This window comes from Colias philodice, chromosome 11 (genome assembly GCF_061535455.1).
Source record: "Colias philodice isolate Cphi_HAF_F1 chromosome 11, ilColPhil1 Martin Lab GWU primary, whole genome shotgun sequence".
Classification (NCBI taxonomy): domain Eukaryota; kingdom Metazoa; phylum Arthropoda; class Insecta; order Lepidoptera; family Pieridae; genus Colias; species Colias philodice.
In genome coordinates this window covers 5,976,831-5,995,590 of record NC_143096.1, presented here as the reverse complement: position 1 = coordinate 5,995,590, position 18,760 = coordinate 5,976,831, and the positions used below count along the sequence as shown (strand labels likewise).

Sequence of the window (18,760 nt, the reverse complement as noted above, 5' to 3'; positions counted from 1 at the left end):
GCCGGCTACTCTCTTACCTGCAGCAGGGGCAATATTGAAATTTGACGCTAAATTGGCTCCTTAATATTGTGATGTGTGTAATTTAGAGAACAACTGAAATTGCTCCTACTTCCGACCAACCGAGATTGTTCCAATATTGCCCCTGTGGCAGGTACGTGAGTACCCGGCTTTACGATTAAGTTGTTATTTTTAGGAAAAGTTGAAAAGGTTCGATTTGATGGATAAAATGTCCCAAAAATGTCGGTTAGTGATATACATAATAAGATCTCTAGAGTCTAGAGGATCACAAATCTCGGCTTTAACTGTGATTTGAAATACGAGGGTTCCCTAAGGTTGAATGGAAAACGGGACGACCTATTTTTGAGTAGTTCTGTACAAACAAAGAATAAATAAAAACAAAAGTCGTTATTGTGCGTGCTGGGCTCGGAATTGAAAATGAAGCCACTACTATGAAGTACTTGCATTTAGAGCTATTACGCACTGTCGACCGGTCGCCGGCGACTGAGTCGCCAGCGACTGTGACTTACTATAGTTTAAATAGGGGCTTGCGCACTGAGTCGTCAGTCGTCCTGGCGACTCGGCGACTCGCCGCGTTGTGGCGACGCACAGGCGACTGGCGGTCGCCGGCGACCAATAGAAGCACGGCTTCAAATGGGAGCGTTCGCACTGCAAGCAACTGTCGTAGCGACTCTTGTAGGGACCGGATTCAGCACGAATGTACTTAGAATACTGTCGCTCGGCTTGGTTTCCTGCCCCTAGTTTCTCTGTTTTGGTCGCCGAGAGACTGAGTCGCCGGCGACTGGTCGACAGTGCGTAATAGCTCTTAGATAAGTTCTTCGTTTGTTCACCCAATTTATATTTCAAAGAAAATAGTAACTGATATATAACTTGAAATGGAGAATAAGAATATATTAACATAATAATTTTTTTAAACTAAGTTTTCAAATTAAACACTTAACCGAAGAATCTTGTGCCACGCTCGCTGTAAAGTGGTTAATTTGAAAAGTTATAATACTAGCTTAAACTAGATATATTCATTATAAACTTTGCTTTATTCATGAAGAATATCATTTTATAATTACTATAGTTGAAATGGAACTCTTTATTTTCTTTTATAATACTCTCCCGATGGCCTAAATCGAGTAAAGTGAACAACATCCATCGATAGAATCTTTATAATGTAATTCCTTAATGTAATTTTCTTGATTGCTTCGGAATTTTCGAAGCGTTTACCAAATTGATTGTCATTGAATTTTTTATTTGAGTATTACCATAAACCTCGATATTTTATATTTTACGTAGAGAAATGTCCATTTTAATGTATTGATAACGTAAAATAAAAATGGAGCTTATATTTTCAAGAAAATTACAAAACAAATATAATTATGTATAAATATAATAAAAGATATTTGAATCAAGCGAAAATCTCGTATAATAGAAACTGGACAATTGATAAAAATATACCTACTTACTTTTTAAGTAAATACTAGTGTATAAAATCTCATTCATACAAAATTAAATACTCTCATATATGTGTCGTGGCCATATCGTAAATTTGCTCATTTCATGATATGACTGGCCATTTCACGAAATGGTCGCATTTCGTGAAATGGCCAATTTAGTTTGGCCACATCATGATGTGGCTTGAGCAGATCAATGATAAGAAATCGTTTCACGATATGGCCAACTAAACGCGCGGTTTTTTCATGAAATGATCAAAATTATTTGATCATATCGTAAAATAGTTACATTAATCATTGGTAGAGGCGCTGCAAGCTCTGTGTTTATGTGATAAGATGGCGGCCGCTGGCGAAAATTTAATTATTCGCAGTTAAAAACTTCATAATTCGTTTAATAACAATATGAAGAAAGTCATAGCAAAGAATTTACGACGGTTCGAGTACTATGGAAAATGTGGATATCTTATATGTATTGAAGAAAAAATGCGTCTTAACACGTTCACTGCGGCACCTAAAATGCCAAACTTACCGTTGTTGCGGCATGTCTTCCATACTTCACATCGGCAAGTTCACCACTGTGCGTCATGAGCCATTTTTATCACATCGCACCTTCTGACTTTGAAGGTTAATAATTTCATGAAATTTCAAGATATTTCAAAAAATTTTTTTTCAGATAATAGTATATATAGTCTAGTATATACCGCATGAATAGCTTTTAGTTTGACCGAATAGTTTAAAAGATATGAGGGAAAATGTAAACCCCTGATTTTGTGAAAAATTATTTGCCATCCCGCACTGCGTTGATACGGCATGTTTACAGTAATAGCGATGGGAAACACTGTAAAATAAAACATCGATATCGATATAAATCAATTTTGTATATTTCAGTCTGTTTGTTAACAGATAACGAGATCGTCGATACAAAAAAAAACACATATAAAACAAGGTACTTGATAGAGTACTATCAGGAAATTGTTCAGTAACTTTTGTTTTAATTTGTTCAGTAACTTTTGTTTTAATGTTTTATATTATTTTCACAACTGTCATCAGATTTTTGCATTTATGCTACGAAATAAAAGAAAGTAAAAAAACTAAAGCCTTTAAGGTATCATTGTCATTTAAAAAAACTCAAAAGAAAAGTGCTTCGGTCCTGGTGCATCACTATGCGAGACTGACACGCGGCGCGCTCGCAGTACAGTGCGGCATGAGGTGCTTGTCCATGGCAAAATATTTGACATGCCGCACACAAAAGAAACGGTTTCTTTTCTATGCGTTGGTCCAATATTGTATCAATGCTGCTGTTTGAAAGAACTTAGTGTTTATCATTTGCTCCTGTTTATTTAATTAATTTTGTTAGTTAAAAGTGCAGTTCGAGTATTTTATCGTGTCTTCAACATTGGTAACTATATAAACAAACTATTGGATAACTATTATATACTCAGTGAACAGTGTAAATGTCGAATAATAACTATAAAACATAAATAGTCGTTATATTTCGAAGTGTCAACAGTGTTTACGACCAAAACGCGTAAGCGACGCCGATTTCCTGGCGCTTACGACCTTCTTGCCGTGACCGTAGATTGCTAAATCAGGACGACAAATACAGCATCTCACTGCTTGAATGTGCTTATAGGACTAAACGTAATATATTAGTTGCATAGCTTGAAGCGCTTTTCTATCAAACTCTGTACTCGATAATAATTGCTTCGTCATGTCTTCAATTAATTGTGCCGGCTGTATGGGCGCTTTTAAAAGCCGAGATGGCCTGCAATGCTTTAAGTGCAATTTATGGTTTGATCTGCTTTGCGCAAATATAACTGAAAGGCGTTTTAAATCAATGCATGTTAAAACTAAGAGTTCGTGGATATGCCCTGGATGTGTAAATAAAGAACCGAAATTGGATAACACGAATACACCTGTTCGTGCGGTAAGAGTGCCTTCTCCGTTAAGCGACTGCGCGTCTCATAGTAGCGAGTCGCAACAGGCCGCGGTTGATAACAACAGCGACAATAATACATTATTATCCGATCTAAGAAGCAGCACGTTAAGGGAAATAATCAGACAAGAAATAAGTCAGGCTCTTAGAGATTCAGTCAAGTCATTGGTTAACGAACAGTTCAGTAAAATCAATAATTTAATAGCCGATTTTCAACAAGCACTTGCATTCTACAATAGTCAATACGAAGAGATTAAGTCAGTTCTTGAGGAAAAATGCACAATAATAAACAAATTGGAAAAGGACAACGCTTCCTTAATGAACGCGCTAAATGACATGAGAAGAGATTTGAATTTAATTGAACAGCATGCACGTTCTAGTAATGTTGAATTACACTGCGTGCCTGAACATCGCTCCGAGAATTTAGTTAATACCGTTCTCCAGCTCAGCAAAGTCATAAAATGTAATATAAAAGACTCCGACATAATGTATTGCTCAAGAATCGCCAAAATGAATTCAAAAAGTAACAGACCTCGTTCTGTTCTCGTAAAGTTTGGCAGCCCACGGATACGTGACACCTTTCTTGCAGCTTGCCAACAATACAACAAGAATAACAAAAATAACAAATTGAACTCTAGTGATCTTGGTATAGCATCAGATAAGCCCTCACCTATCTATGTAATTGAGCATTTATCACCACATAATAAAGTAATTCATGCTGCTGCTAGATTGAGAGCAAAAGAAATAAACTATAAATTCGTTTGGGTGCGCGGTGGTAGGATATTTATAAAGAAGGACGAGGTGTCTGAGACTGTAGTCATAGGAAGTCTAGAAAAATTAAAGTCAGTGTCCTAATAACGTTGCTTTTAACTTGTATAAGCAGGTTTTATTGTTTGTATTTTTAAAATTCGATTCCTTAAAATATTATTACCAGAACACAAGAGGTTTGCGTAGTAATTTAGCAAATATACGGCAACATACACGGAACTCAGACTACGATGTCTATGTCTTTACTGAGACGTGGCTGTACGATGGGATTTTTGACAGCGAGATCTTCGACAAATCATTCACTGTATACCGTCGCGATCGTGAAACCTCCCACGTCGGTAACCATAAGAGATTAGGTGGCGGAGTTCTGATTGCGGTTTCAAATAAATTTGTCTCAAAACGTATGCTAGAGTGGGAGAGCAACTGCGAGGACCTCTGGATAAGTATAGGTTCTGGAAATGATTTCCACACTTGCATTTATGTCTGTGTCGTTTATCTGCCCCCTCCTGTTACTTTTGATATTTTGAATAATTTTCTCAATAATTGTAGCTCTGTTATTGATCGGTACTCGGCAGGCACCACGTTACTACTTGGTGACTTTAATCTTTCATGCATTGACTGGATACATGACAATATTAATCAATTTCTCTTTGCCTCTTGTTGCGGCTCTCGCCTGAGAGATCGTCTTGTAGATTTTCTCACCTTACATGATTTGACGCAGCGCAATGGAATTAAAAATTTTCAAAATAAAACCCTTGATTTAGTCTTCTCCGATGTTGAACGTGTTGAAGTTGTAGAATGTCTTTCTCCAATTAGAGATGTTGATAGGTATCATCCCCCCTTAGTCATCACACCAATTATAAAAATAAAGAAAAAAAGTAAACCTAAACCCTCCCATCGTTTAAACTTTTTTAAGGCAGACTATAATGCCGTAACAAAAGCACTTGACAGTGTCAATTGGAGTATGGAACTTAATTCTGCCAAAGGAGTTGATGGTATTGTTGAACATTTTTATAACATTCTTAATAATATAATTAAACAGCATATTCCAAAAACTTGTCGATATCATGGTTGTTATCCACCTTGGTATTCAAATCAATTGATTAAACTGCTTAAAAATAAACTGAAGCTACATATTAGAGTTAAAAAGTATCGTAATCCCTTGGACGTACTGGAGTTTAAATATTTGCGTAAGGAAAGTGCCCTTTTAATAAACATCTGCTATCAGAAATACCTACACAAGATTGAGAATGCAGTAAAAACTCAACCCAAAATTTTCTGGACGCATATTAAAAACCTGCGAAAGGGCGGATCCAGTTATCCGTCGCAAATGTTTCTGAATTCAGAAGTTGCAAATAACTCGATGGATATCGCCAATCTATTTGCAAAGCAATTCTCGTCTGTTTTTGAACCACCACATAGTTCGCCTGATTATTCTCTGGTAAATGAAGTAAAAATTTCTGGATTCACAAATGTATTTTATATATCTAAAGAGGCTGTCTACAGAGCACTTTCAAAACTGGATAGATCAAAGGGTGCCGGGCCAGATAATATACCACCTATTTTCTTGTCTTCTTGCGCTCGAGCTTTATCGTTTCCACTGTCACTTATATATAATGTTTCTTTACAACTAGGAGTTTTTCCAACTAAATGGAAACTGGCACGGATAGTACCTATTCATAAAAATGGTAAACGGGATTTGATTTCCAATTATCGCCCTATTTCTATACTCTCTACTATGTCTAAAGTCTTCGAATCCCTTATATACAGCCGTTTATATGCTACTGTCAAAAATACTCTATCTATCCATCAGCATGGTTTTGTTAATAAAAGATCCACGAACACTAACTTGGTGGCCTTTATAACTGATGTGTCAGAAATTGTGGACCGTGGTCATCAGATTGACGCCATCTATACTGACTTTTCTAAGGCCTTTGATAAGGTCAGCCACAGTATACTGACTGACAAGCTCAAACATTCAGGCATCACTGGAAACCTCTTGAATTGGTGTTCATCTTATTTGAGGGATAGAAAATCGTCGGTGGTCCTAGATGGTGCTCAGTCTGAATATTTTTCAGCCACATCAGGAGTTCCTCAAGGTTCGACGCTCGGCCCATTATTTTTCAACATTTTTATAAACGATTTACCTGGAATTTTCAAACATAGTACCCCTTTTTTATTTGCTGACGATTTAAAATTGATTCGCCAAATAAATAATCCTACTGACTCTGATTTATTGCAAACTGACCTAAACAGGCTGACTGACTGGTGCGAAACCAATAGAATGTACCTAAACTGCGGTAAATGCTATCAAATATCTTTTTCTCGAACCCGTCATAAAATCATATCTAAATATCATATTAATAGTAATTTTTTAAAAGAACTCTCAACGATTCGTGACTTAGGAGTAAACTTAGATTCTCAGTTACGTTTTACAGAGCATTACGATTTCATAATTGCATCTGCGTACCGCTCACTTGGCTTTATTTTGCGCAGCTCAAAAGAATTTAAGAACTGGTCTACCACGCTATTACTCTATAATAGCTTCGTACGTAGCCGTTTGGAATATTGCAGTACCGTCTGGAATCCCTTTTACCAGACTCACAGAAAAAGAATCGAAGGAATTCAAAGGAGACTTGTTCGCCAGCTGGCTTACCGAGCTGGTATCATGAAATCAGTGTCTCGCTACGAAGACAGACTTAAATATTTCAATATGAGATCTCTTGAATCGCGTCGCACTATAGCTGATCTTCTGTTTTTGTATAAAGTGTTTAATAATGGTTTCGATTGTCCAGCGTTACTAACCAGATTTAACATTAATGTACCATCTAGAGTTCCTCGTCAACCTCGTTGCCTTTTTAGTGCCCCCTCTTATCGGACAAACCTTGGTAAAAACTCACCAATAGTCAGACTCACCCATGAGTACAACAAGCACACTGGTATCTCTCAAGACATAGACATCTTCAGTCAATCTCTCACACGTTTTAAATCGTTAATCCTGCAATTTAGCCAATGACAAAAGTTTCTATTTTTTCTTTATTAACTGTAACCGAACTGTATATTTTTTTTGTAATGATAAATTTTAATACATATAATTATAATTGAGTAAAATTTGTAATTTTTTTTTAATAATTATTTATTATGTATGTATAATTAAGTGCTCATTAAATTTTGATTATATAATATTTTTAATAATTTGACGAATATAATTGTAATTTTAAATTTGTAATTTATTTGTAATTTATTGTAATACTTTTCGTGGTATATAATCAATGTTATTAAGTTTCTTTAATTTTTTTTAACTAATATTTTTTAATAAATTGACGAATTGTAATTGTAATAAATATTTTGAACGCTGTAATTTCCTATAATTAAAGGTGCAGAAGACCATGTACTTAAATAATTAGATGTAACAAATGTAATCTGTATCCTTTGTTGGAAATTCTAAATAAATAAATAAATAAATAAATATTTTGCCATACGATTTTTAAACGAAATTGAGTCCTACTTCAAACTGTGATCACAAAAATATATTTGTCTCTTTTCTAATCATTGATTAACATATAAAAAACCTCGCCGCACCACGGTGAAAACTGCGATTTTGGGCGCCGCACTGTGGTGTAGTCGCTGATGGCCCGATACTGGACATGCCGCAGTGAACGTGTTAAATAAAAAAATTTAAGACGCATTTTTTCTTTTAGGATATATATTTATATATCCTACTATAGTATTATAATTGTTTTTTAAAAAGCGATCCGCTTCTGGCACTTGCCGGCCGCTGCCGCGGCACGCTCGCTTTGCTCGCTCGGCTCGTGCGTTGTTTATCAAAGTCTAACCTAACCTAACCTAACTGTTTTTTATTGCAAAAACGATTCGCTTCTGGCATTCGCCGGCCGCTGCCGCGGCACTAACTTAAATGACATTAAACAAGTTTTTAGAATATTCTGATTTTTTTTTAATATTTTATGGACTCTTTATATTTTATACGATCTGGCCAAATGTGGATGGCCAAATCGTAAAACGTTGACGATTTAACGATCTGATCAAACTATGTTGGCCATTTCATGAAATGCGACCATTTCGTGAAATGATCGATCATATCATGAAATGAGCAAATCTACGATATGGCCACGACATATGCATGTATCCATACTAATATTATAAATGCGAAAGTAACTCTGTCTGTCTGTCTGTTACTCAATCACGCCTGAACTACTGAACCAATTTGCATGTAATTTGGTATGGAGATATTTTGATACCCGAGAAAGGACATAGGCTACCTTTTATTGCGAAATATGTACAACGGGCGAAGCCGGGGCGGACCTCTAGTAATTTATAACTCAAGTAAACATGGCCCATGTAATATATATTTTGTTAATATTAATGAGGTGAGACCAACACACTTTTTTATTAATATTTAATGGGTATTGTAAATCTAAAACAAAAATGCAAAAAGGTCCAAACAAGCATGACAGTGATGAGTCACAAAAGTGGTCTTTATATCATAATAATATCCTCAGGGTTCGGTAAAGCACTGAACAAGTAGTATAACAATAGTAGATTATTTATTTTGGTGTTCTCTTTACCCCGTTTGTAAACGAAAAAAAGGAAAAGAAAAAGAAAGGAATTTCTCTAGAATATCTTTACTTCATTGCTGTTAGAATTATATTAACTTCACCTTTTAAAGTCAGTCAGTCATTTTAAACAAATTTAAAATATACAAACAATCGAAATCAATACAAACGTAAACTGCAGAGAATACCCAAAAGTGTAGACTTAAGTTGTCTACGATGTAATACAATTTGGAGACTTAACGGATTTCGACAAATTCGGATAATAAATGAAGCGAGAGCAAAGCGGTAGGCGGTTTCTATAAAACATTTTATATTTACAAGTTACACGAAGCTTCTTCTTTATAATATTTAGCTTATAATGTGTCGCAAAACATGTAAACGAGAGGATTAATATATGAATAAAGTAATCCGCTAGCAGAGTGTAGGTACTATGTTGTTGTTTGTGGTGCAGATGGGCTATGCACACGCGAGTACCTAATCTACTTAGGCGCGATTTAGCGTCATTGTTGAAGCTTGGGAAACGTCGAGTGACTGCTACAGATTTATTGATATTGTACACGTAACCGTGCTGTGTTTCGATTTCTTGAGTTTTATGCGAGTATTCCGAATTGCTTTTCAGTCAAACTTCAAAAATGTCTAGACGAGTCTTTAAAAGAAGTCTTATAGGTACCACTCATAGGGTGCGAACGCCGACTAATGACAATTTGGGTATATATTCAACTCATGCTTGATGCTAGTGCTTGGTATCCTAAATTAGGGTAACGTGCCGAGAATGATAAATGCTTTCTGTGCCTCTATGAAAACTAGAAGGGTATACATACTATATCTAATAATGGTGTGGCAATCAATGCCTTTGATTACCTACTTATTTACTTATTGCTGAATTTTATTTGAATTATTTCATGACTAAAATGTTAGAAAATGTTAAAACATTTTTAAATTTAATATTGTTTTATAATAAAATCTAATTCGTTTATATTTTTTGTTAATAAGAAAACATGACTTATCTTACGATCACTTGCTTAAGCGAGAGGTCGTTTTAGAGTGCTTTTATCAGTGTTGTATTCTAATAATTTAATAACATGTGTAAAGCAAATTTTATATTGGTTGTTAAGCTTTTTATGGAAACATCAAATTCTGTTTCTATGATACACGTCTTATTCCTCGGTCTTATTCTTATACGTCTTTTATTATTTACAATCAGGTCCCATATGCCCTTATTATATAGTTGGGTAAAGTGACGAATCGTTACTATTTTTATTTGTTGTCCTTTCCTTCCTTATGGTTAAATGTAATTGATGTGATATACATTGAACGTTTTCCGAAGAAAGGAAATGTCACATTACATTATGATGATTTCTCTTGGTGTTAATCGATCAATATTGTGGGAACCCCAAAAATGAAAGAAATTTTTTCAATATGTACGTAAAATGAATCATAAATTATGTAGTAGCACTCAAAACGAAAGTACGTAATTGCTTCGCTTAGAAATACAAATAGCGCTGGTGAAAATAAAAGTATACCACAAAATAATCTTGAAGAATGTTTGTAATCCTGTAATATAACATATGGTAATGTGCGTCGTTGAAGTAGGACGATTTAAATATCCCAAGTTGTATTTTGCGAGATATAAGTTAAAGAATAATAAGAGGATTTCTATAGTACCCTAGAGAGTCATTATGCTTTGAATTATGATAAAAGTAAGTTCAAAAATCCATTAAAAGTATTACATGAAATTCTTATAAACAGTGACAAAAGAGCTTGAAGTTGTAGAGCTTCTAAATATTTTCCATTATTATTGATAAGCGCTTGAGTTTCATAGAAGGGCCTAAATTTGATTGAGGTTTATTGATTGGTTTTCATAAGATTTTGTTGGTTTTTTATATTTCTGTATCTGTCTACATTTTATATATTCTTCACTAACGAAAGCCGACATATTATCTAGACAATTTTTTTAACTCGGACCCGGGAAATAGGCATGCGGCTAGTTACAAATATTTCTATTACAATTGCACATTATGTTATATTTTCCTTTTAGTTATAAAATATGTTACAATAGATTTTTTTAAGCCATACTTATATAATAATTTTTTTATCACAGGTATCTACAATTCAGCAAGGCGTGTGTCGTCGTTCATACTGGCAATACGCTATAACAGACAACATGGTGTGCGCCGGGCGCGGTCGCCGCGACTCGTGCGCAGGCGACTCAGGAGGCCCTCTACTGTGTAGAGATCGATCCATGCGGTATTATTTACAGGTTGGTGTTTAGTTTAATATGACGAAATTTTTATTAAATGTAACGTAAGTTGTAGAAAATATGATACGACTGTTTTGAAATCAATACAGGGTTGAGTATTGTAAGTATTTTTATGAGTATATTCAGTACACTTGCCTGAACAGTTCCGGGCATATCATCATGAGCTGGTTCATTGATTGATGCTTTGTTCAATGATTCGAACAAACAAATGATGACGATATAAAAGCTACACAAATAAAAATTCATTACGCTTTTAAAGCCACAATATCATGAATACATAATAATCTGTTAAAGCTTAGGGTTTTTAACCATACGCCGTTTACATTTGTGGCCTTATACGAGTGTAATAATTTATGTAACAGCTTCTGTGTGGCTTGGTATGCATCGAAATACCTAGTTAAATATAAACGCCTGTCTCACTCGCATTGCTAAGGTCCAAAATTCCAGGCAACTTTAGACGGCAACATACTAAGCTCTCAAATTTATTACTGAGTGCAAAGGGAGGAGTTGTAAGTTTAAGAATCTTATGAGAAGATTATACGATTTATTTTATATGAAAATGGGTAAACCTGAAAAGCGAGCCTAATGCTAAAAAGTACACATTCCAAGTAAACATTTCCCTCTTATCGAACTCAACAGAGCCATAATATTATTTATTTAATGATGGTTGTACTTTCGGGTGACTTTTTGAGGAAATGAAATACTCCGTAGCATTGCTTACCAAATTGGCTGAAAATTTATGCGCGAATTTTATGGATTGTTAATATTAAATTACTCGACCTTATATTATTGTATGCCAACATAAAATTATTATCTCTATTTTTGTATTAAATTAATTTTCAAATTAAAAAATAAAATAAAAATTATTTATTGACAATAGAATACTAATAAAATAAAAAGCTTTTTATACAAAACACAATTTTCTTTATAAAAACCCTCCTCTAAGCTGTTTTAATCAAATATTTCTTTTAGTCCGTGACCAGCACTTTGACTTCGACTTCGATTTTAATTAAACACGTAATAAGCTGAGATAAAATAACTGTACACGGCTCTCTCTCAATCCTCAATTATTAATTTAATATCGCGAGACGCTTTATCTTTTCTTCTATTATAATTAATTATTTTATTATAAGGTTTATGTTATTCATATTAGCAGTTTCATGTTTATGTTTTCTTCTAGGGAATAACCAGTTTTGGCGATGGGTGTGGCAAGCGTGGCAAATATGGCATCTACACCAGAACAGCAGGCTACGTTCCGTGGATGCGAGCTATTATGAGCAACAAATACTTTGATGATTAACGATAATTTTCAATATTTTTGAGGCAGACTCAGTCTTGCTTTATGAGAAATATTTCAGCATGCATTCACTATTATGTAAAACATAATGGTCCAGTTAAATGCGAACAATTAGATAGTCGATTTACATACAATGTTACTACACTAAATAGATAGATTAAACTTCTATGTAGTTAGAATTCGAGGCTATGATAACAATAATTATCGTATAATTGGTTATTAGGTTATTAAAATTTCACGAAAATCCATCCTAATATCGGCTATTTTTAAATGGGTAGGAGATATCATGGAATTTATGTATTTTATCAAAATACTAGCTTTCCGCCCGCGGCTTCGCCCGCTTTGTCTAAAACATAATCTATACTAATATTATAAAGAGGAAAGGTTTGTATGTATGTATGTATGTATGTATGGTTTTCACGCATAAACTACTGGACCGATTTTGATGAAATTTGGCACAGATAATCTTTAGACCCTGAGAAAGTACATAGGCTACCTTTTATTGCGAGATATGTACCACGGGCGAAGCCGGGGTGGACCGCTAGTAAATTATATAGTAAAACCTTCCTCTTGAATCACTCTTATCTATTAAAAAACCGCATCAAAACCGTTTAAACATTTAAAGATTTAAGCATACATTAGGGACAGAGAAAGTGACTTTGTTTTATACTATGTAGTGATGATATCGCCTTCTTGGAAATTTAAATTCGTAACTCGAGCTTTTAAGAAGATTTGGACCTCAGTTGGTTTCACACATACTTTAGATGTTTAGAGTATTTTATTAACTTGCTTTGTTTACTACAAGCAGACAATTTATTATTGCTTTTATGTATATAGTCATATATATTGTGCTATTTAATATATTCTGTATGCTTCTAAGTTTGTAACTAGGAGAGATAGTAAGGATAGACTCTCTAATTATTTTTATTGCATTATAATGTTGCCCACATTCCAAGATTTTTTCTTTGGCAGCGAGATATTATTTATTCGATCACTCGTTAATAATTAACCTAATTTATACAAATATCTTTTGCTTTTATACGAATATCTTTGGCTGAAAATTTATTTAATAAAAAAGAAAATTACGAAGTTTGTAAAACTCCGAACTGATTCCATTTGTTTATTTTGTCAAAACTAAGCCTAATAAAGATAAGGTATAAAATAAAAATGCAGTTTTTTTTTTCAACTTTTTATTTTAAAATATATTTCATAAATAATTAAAATAGATCACAATAAAATCAAACACTACATAATATAAATGCATCGACTCGCACAACAATTTTATGACGCAATCTATACAATATAACTAACTAAATTTTAAGAAATTTTAACCAACAATTTAAAATATTATACTACCTAATAAACAATCCTCACAACTCACACTACACAGTGGACTTGAAGTAAATTGCAAAAAGAGCTTCATTGTTTACAATTTTCTATTAGAATTCTAAAGAAAACGTAACAAATTCCTCGGGTTCCCTCGCTGTATCCACTAACCACGGAATGTGACGCCACACTCCAGTGTACAACGCTGATTGCTCTCCCGAGGGACGCCGCTCCTCCTTTACAGAAAAGACGCGAAACAATGCTTTGGATAAATCTCGAGTAAATTAATTATGTAAATAAAATTCATTGCCTTGAAGCATGCACAATGAAAATGCATAGTGTGAAATGCTAAATTATGACAGAATTGTTTGGTGCTGAGTTTATGAAAGTTAATTATTTATTTAAAATGCTTCGCTCGCGTATTTAAACTAAACCGCACCATTCCCGATCCCGTGGAATTTCTGGGATAAAATTTAATTCACTTATTTAACATTCAATGTGTAAATTAATCGGCAGTGTAAATACTGTAATATGTAATGTGAAATAGTTATAGTTTCAACCTAATTTGTACTTTTATTAACTATCTCGTGACATTACGCCTAAAAATGTAAACAATATTTTGTCAGAATGTATTCAAGGACTATGTAATAATACCTATGTATTTCGTACGCACATTAAGCCTATAAAACAGAGCGTGTCGAGAGCATAGGTATTACACAGTCCGTTAAATTAGCTAGGATAACTTCATATTTTCCTTCACTGGGCTGAAGTACTTCAACAGACGTATAACGAAGTCATTGAAATGAATGCATTTGCTCAGTAATATTTTAATAAGAAAAGTTGAGAAGTTATTAAAGAGTGCAAAAGACACATTCATTATAATGTCTCTTTATGTTTGTAGTAAGGAAAGTTTGGAACACAGACCAAAAAACAGATTTTTATTAGGAGAAAAATTGTTTTCATTAATATCCAAATAAACATAAATTTCTACTACTTAAATTCAATCATTATAATTTTCTAGAAAATGAAATATCAAGGGCAAAACGTTTATGTTAGCCAAAAAGTCTGATATTTTTACATCTGTTACAACAAACAATCAAAACGATCGCTGCAACGCCAGAGCGGTGAATGTTTATTTTACAACTACAAGTATTTATTAAACATCGGAGTAGAATCAAACATTCGAGCATCAAACATTATGGGCTCTCTTCATAGTGGGCAGCGTTGGCCCAACAAATGATCGTCTATGTTTGTGGCCAATACGGCGATTATGAATAAACGTCTACAATGACGGCCGCTTATAGGCATTTAGGCCCTCTACACTTTTGTGATTAGGTAGGTACTCTATTCGCCCAACGCCGCCCATTGTGAAGAGGGCCAAAACGTTTGTACCATACCTGTAAATATAGTGCAATTAGTTTTCCGCCAATCAGCAGCAATGCGCCGTGAACTTTATCATCATTTTCCCCGGAGTAATTGGGTAATGATAGACAATACAGGTCGTTAACTTTATTTTTGGAATTCTTCATTTGACTGAAATAAAATGGACGAAATAATATGTTTCTGAATAAGTTGAAAAAGCTCATGATTACGAAGGGTGAAATCTATAAAAAGGTTAATACATATTAAAATAATGGTTTCCACAGCGTGTTAAATAGAATCCTGTTTAACAGAAATTATTTTGATAGGCATGACTAAACTAATGATTAATTTATTTTAATGAATGTTGGAGATGAAAGACACTTTATATTTTTATTTCACGGGTCAGTTCTCATCTTATGCCTAGATTTAGTATAAGATGTTGTATTTTGATTGCAGTGCTTTTGCGTCTGTGTATATTATTTTCAGACATTTCTTTCTTCTTGTATGTCATAATATTATTGTACAGTGATGCTGTTAAATTTTTCATACATTGGGTATATTAATTGTTTTGCAACAATAGCATTTTATAAACATTTTCAAAGTATATCATCAAAATAACATCATTGTAAATTAATATTGTAAAAGTAACAGTTCACTTAAATACACACATAATACAGGATCAAAATTTGGATATGTAATTGTATTTCTTTTAAAACCTCAATTAAAATAATTACATTATGTACAATAATACCTGATATCATTATAACCAGGACAGGTTTCCGAATGCACTAAATTTTCGTACATCATTAGGGGATGTTTAACGTTGATAGGCTGGCTGGCATCATATCTGCGATTAGTTAGTTACATCAAACATGTAGTAACAAGAGTAGTTAGATAAGCTTATATTATAATTACATATACAATGATCCCATGAGCCTAGTATTAAGTACCTAATGCTATTTAGGGTTTCGACACAATGGTTAAATGGTTCATAATGGAATATGAAATAACATATCGAGAACAAGAACGATTTAACGTTAATAAGATAGGAGCATGTATTCAGGAAATAGAAATCACTTTGTTTGTCAAAAAATACCCAATAGGTACATGATATAGGTAGCTGCCATTAATCAATCAATGCATGAAGTAGAAAGTAAATAGAATAGTACGTAAAAAAATACCGTTTAGATTTATTTTTTACCTGTCTAATCCCCAGCCAAGTGCTACACCCACCGAGCCAGCAGGATTTGCATCAAATTGATGGGATATCAGCGATACCGGAGCCCACCCATTGCACGTTTCAGCCATGGAATTGACTATTTGCAAAACACCTGGTGTAACATATAAAAGTTAATTTCATCCATTTGTTTGGCTGTTGCTTTTTATATTTTTAGAGTTGTGTTTGATGCAAAAGAACAAATAAGCATAATTATTACGATTTATACAAATCAGATAGGATATTATAGGATTTTGAAATAGTTAAAAATATTCATAAAATTGTATGGATTTAGAAATAAAGCCTGACAATCTTTTTTTGTAAACCATTTCTCGAGTTTTTATAACATTACCTAACAGTTTATTAATATCATCACTACAAAACTACATTTCAATGGAAATTATAATAATATGTAATTAATACTAAAATATATTATATGTAGATCGAAATATTACTACAGTATAGACTTCAACTTCAATCTATACCAAATACCGATATTGTAGAGGTGGCGTCTTGCGAAATCTCTATCATCAAATCTTGGATGAATAAAGCTCCGTTTAACGTAAGATATCCTCTCAGGATTTCTCCAGTTGTCAGTGCAGTAAGCCACATACGCTGACTGGCCATCTACGTAATATGTATCTCTGTTTCGTCGAGACAAACATGAGGCGGCTGCCAACAGCCAATGTGGACTTATTGCTGCCGCATCGCAACGCACCTAAATAGAAGGTTAATTACATAATGGAAACAAAAAGCATTATACAAAGTCAGAAAAATAATTAGTTGTCCTTTACGGTCGCTTTGCATTTGCCCAAGAATACCTGCCCCTAATTTGTACTAAATACCTTTTAATTTCAGAAAATATGGTGCTTTGCATTCATAACATCAGTCGTATTTTAATTTTAAATCTTTTATGAAATGTGTGATTTGAAACGCTTAAACATTTCATAAAAGATTCAAGAGCTTATTACACAGACTAATGTGAAATTGCGCTCTCGTTTTGAATGGACTAAATAAAATGGGCTAGTTATGCAACTTACTTCAAAGTCTATAGAAGTTTTATGTACAAACACATTATTTTCAATTAGGTAGTGTAAATGAACCTAAATAATTTTTGTCTTTATTTTAAGACTTTTGAAGTAAACGGACATAAAAGCTAAAAATTTCAATTTTAAACTTATATGTAAAATAGCAGTTTTGCCTTTTATACATAAATTTAATGTTGTGAACATAAATTAAACCTAAATTTTTTTGACCTTGAGTAGGTCGAATAAACCATAAGCCTATATTTATATGAAATCTAAAAAATACCTGCAAAGGTTCGTAAACATAGACAGCAACAAAAGGAAAGTCGGACCACGCAGCTTGTCGGCTTATGTAGGAGTACTCGTTATCGACAAGTGATTTTATTGTAGCTTTTGCCGCTTCTGGAAATAACTCTTTAGAGGATTGCTTGTAAAATTCGTTTCTGTATTCAGCTGAAATAACTTTATCGATATGCTTTTTCACAAATCGTGTTTTATTGTAATTTGATTGCATACTCGTCTTAACTTCGACGTCTTCGAACAATGCTTTTTCATCATAATCAAGGTTTTGTGCGTGTGATATTTGTGGTGTATCACTGTCATATATTTCAAAGAACTTTATTTTGTCGTATATTGTTGTAGCCTTTGTAACATTTTCATTGTTATTATTATAGCCTTCCACAGAATCGTCTGAACTATTCATAGTATTAGACGGCAAAGTTGTTAACGGACAAGTTTCTATGTCAATGTTGTTTGCTGTATTATCTTCTACATTTTGTATATTCCTTGGAGAGGTTAAATAAGCGAGGAATAAATTTCTAAAAGTATTATTCACTTGTAAAGGTGGAGTTTGTGTAGACTTGCATGTTTCATATTGAAGTTGAAATACAAAAAATGGAGAATTTACTACTACTTGATTTTCATTATACTTAACATTATTATCGCTTTCGTTTATTGAATTATAATTCTTCTCGTCGTTACTAAGATCTAAATATTGAAATTCTATAAAACTCGGTGTTGAGGATGATCGTCTTAGATAAGGTAACGCATAGTTTAGTTTTTGCGTTTCTTGTGTGGTTGAATAACCGTGGTCTCTCTTCCTTTTAGGAACACTCTTTATATTAGGATTAGGTGTTACACTTTGAACATCACCAAATATCTTTGTTTTTCTCCACAGCAAGTTGACAATTTCGTATCGTTTATGAGTCAATCGGCTTACTTGCCATTTCTTGCCTGGAGTTACTCTTGGAGCGCTTAATGTTTGATCAAAACTCGTGCTATTTCTAACTTTGTTCTCCTTACGTTTTTCAGAAATGCTAGGCATAGAACAGGCTATGTTTAAAATTAGAACAGAAATTATAATAATAAATATAACGTTTCTGTGAGTAATCATTATGAATTTACTTAAAAATCTCAAATGTAAAAAAATATATCAACATATTACTGCAGATTTCACGTTATATGATTGCACACTTGCACATTATTATGCACAAAAATTTGACAGTGTCTTTCATATTTGCATAATCTGTACTTGAT

General features: G+C 33.6%; 2 protein-coding genes and 1 long non-coding RNA gene across 3 annotated transcripts in view; 1 reads left to right on the top strand and 2 right to left on the bottom strand.

The window, feature by feature from the left end:
* The window catches only part of LOC149484613 (vitamin K-dependent protein C), a 30,365-nt gene extending 16,921 nt beyond the window's left edge, over window positions 1-13,444 (top strand). Inside the window, exons 12-13 of the mRNA XM_089700813.1 lie at window positions 10,840-10,998; window positions 12,179-13,444. Of these exons, the coding sequence (XP_089556939.1) occupies window positions 10,840-10,998; window positions 12,179-12,298 (279 nt within the window). The 3' untranslated portion in view covers window positions 12,299-13,444. The remainder of the gene's footprint in view (window positions 1-10,839; window positions 10,999-12,178) is intronic.
* Window positions 1-18,760, bottom strand: part of LOC149484606 (uncharacterized) — a 172,417-nt gene that overhangs the window by 70,630 nt on the left and 83,027 nt on the right. The window lies entirely within an intron of this gene.
* LOC149484612 (uncharacterized) lies at window positions 13,682-18,548 on the bottom strand. Its single transcript, XM_089700772.1, has 6 exons — window positions 17,511-18,548; window positions 16,692-16,917; window positions 16,185-16,314; window positions 15,735-15,830; window positions 15,019-15,154; window positions 13,682-13,857 (listed from the first exon to the last, which is right to left on the bottom strand). Exons 1-6 carry the CDS (start codon window positions 18,546-18,548, stop codon window positions 13,735-13,737), a joined length of 1,749 nt encoding a protein of 582 aa, XP_089556898.1. The 3' UTR covers window positions 13,682-13,734.

Coding starts and splice junctions, on each gene's coding strand:
- LOC149484612 (XM_089700772.1), bottom strand. CDS start 18,548: ATGCCTAGCATTTCTGAAAAACGTAAGGAGAACAAAGTTAGAAATAGC. Junction 16,918..17,510: donor ATGTTTACGAACCTTTGCAG/GTATTTTTTAGA, acceptor CCTTCTATTTAG/GTGCGTTGCGATGCGGCAGC. Junction 15,155..15,734: donor CCTGGTTATAATGATATCAG/GTATTATTGTAC, acceptor ATTTTATTTCAG/TCAAATGAAGAATTCCAAAA.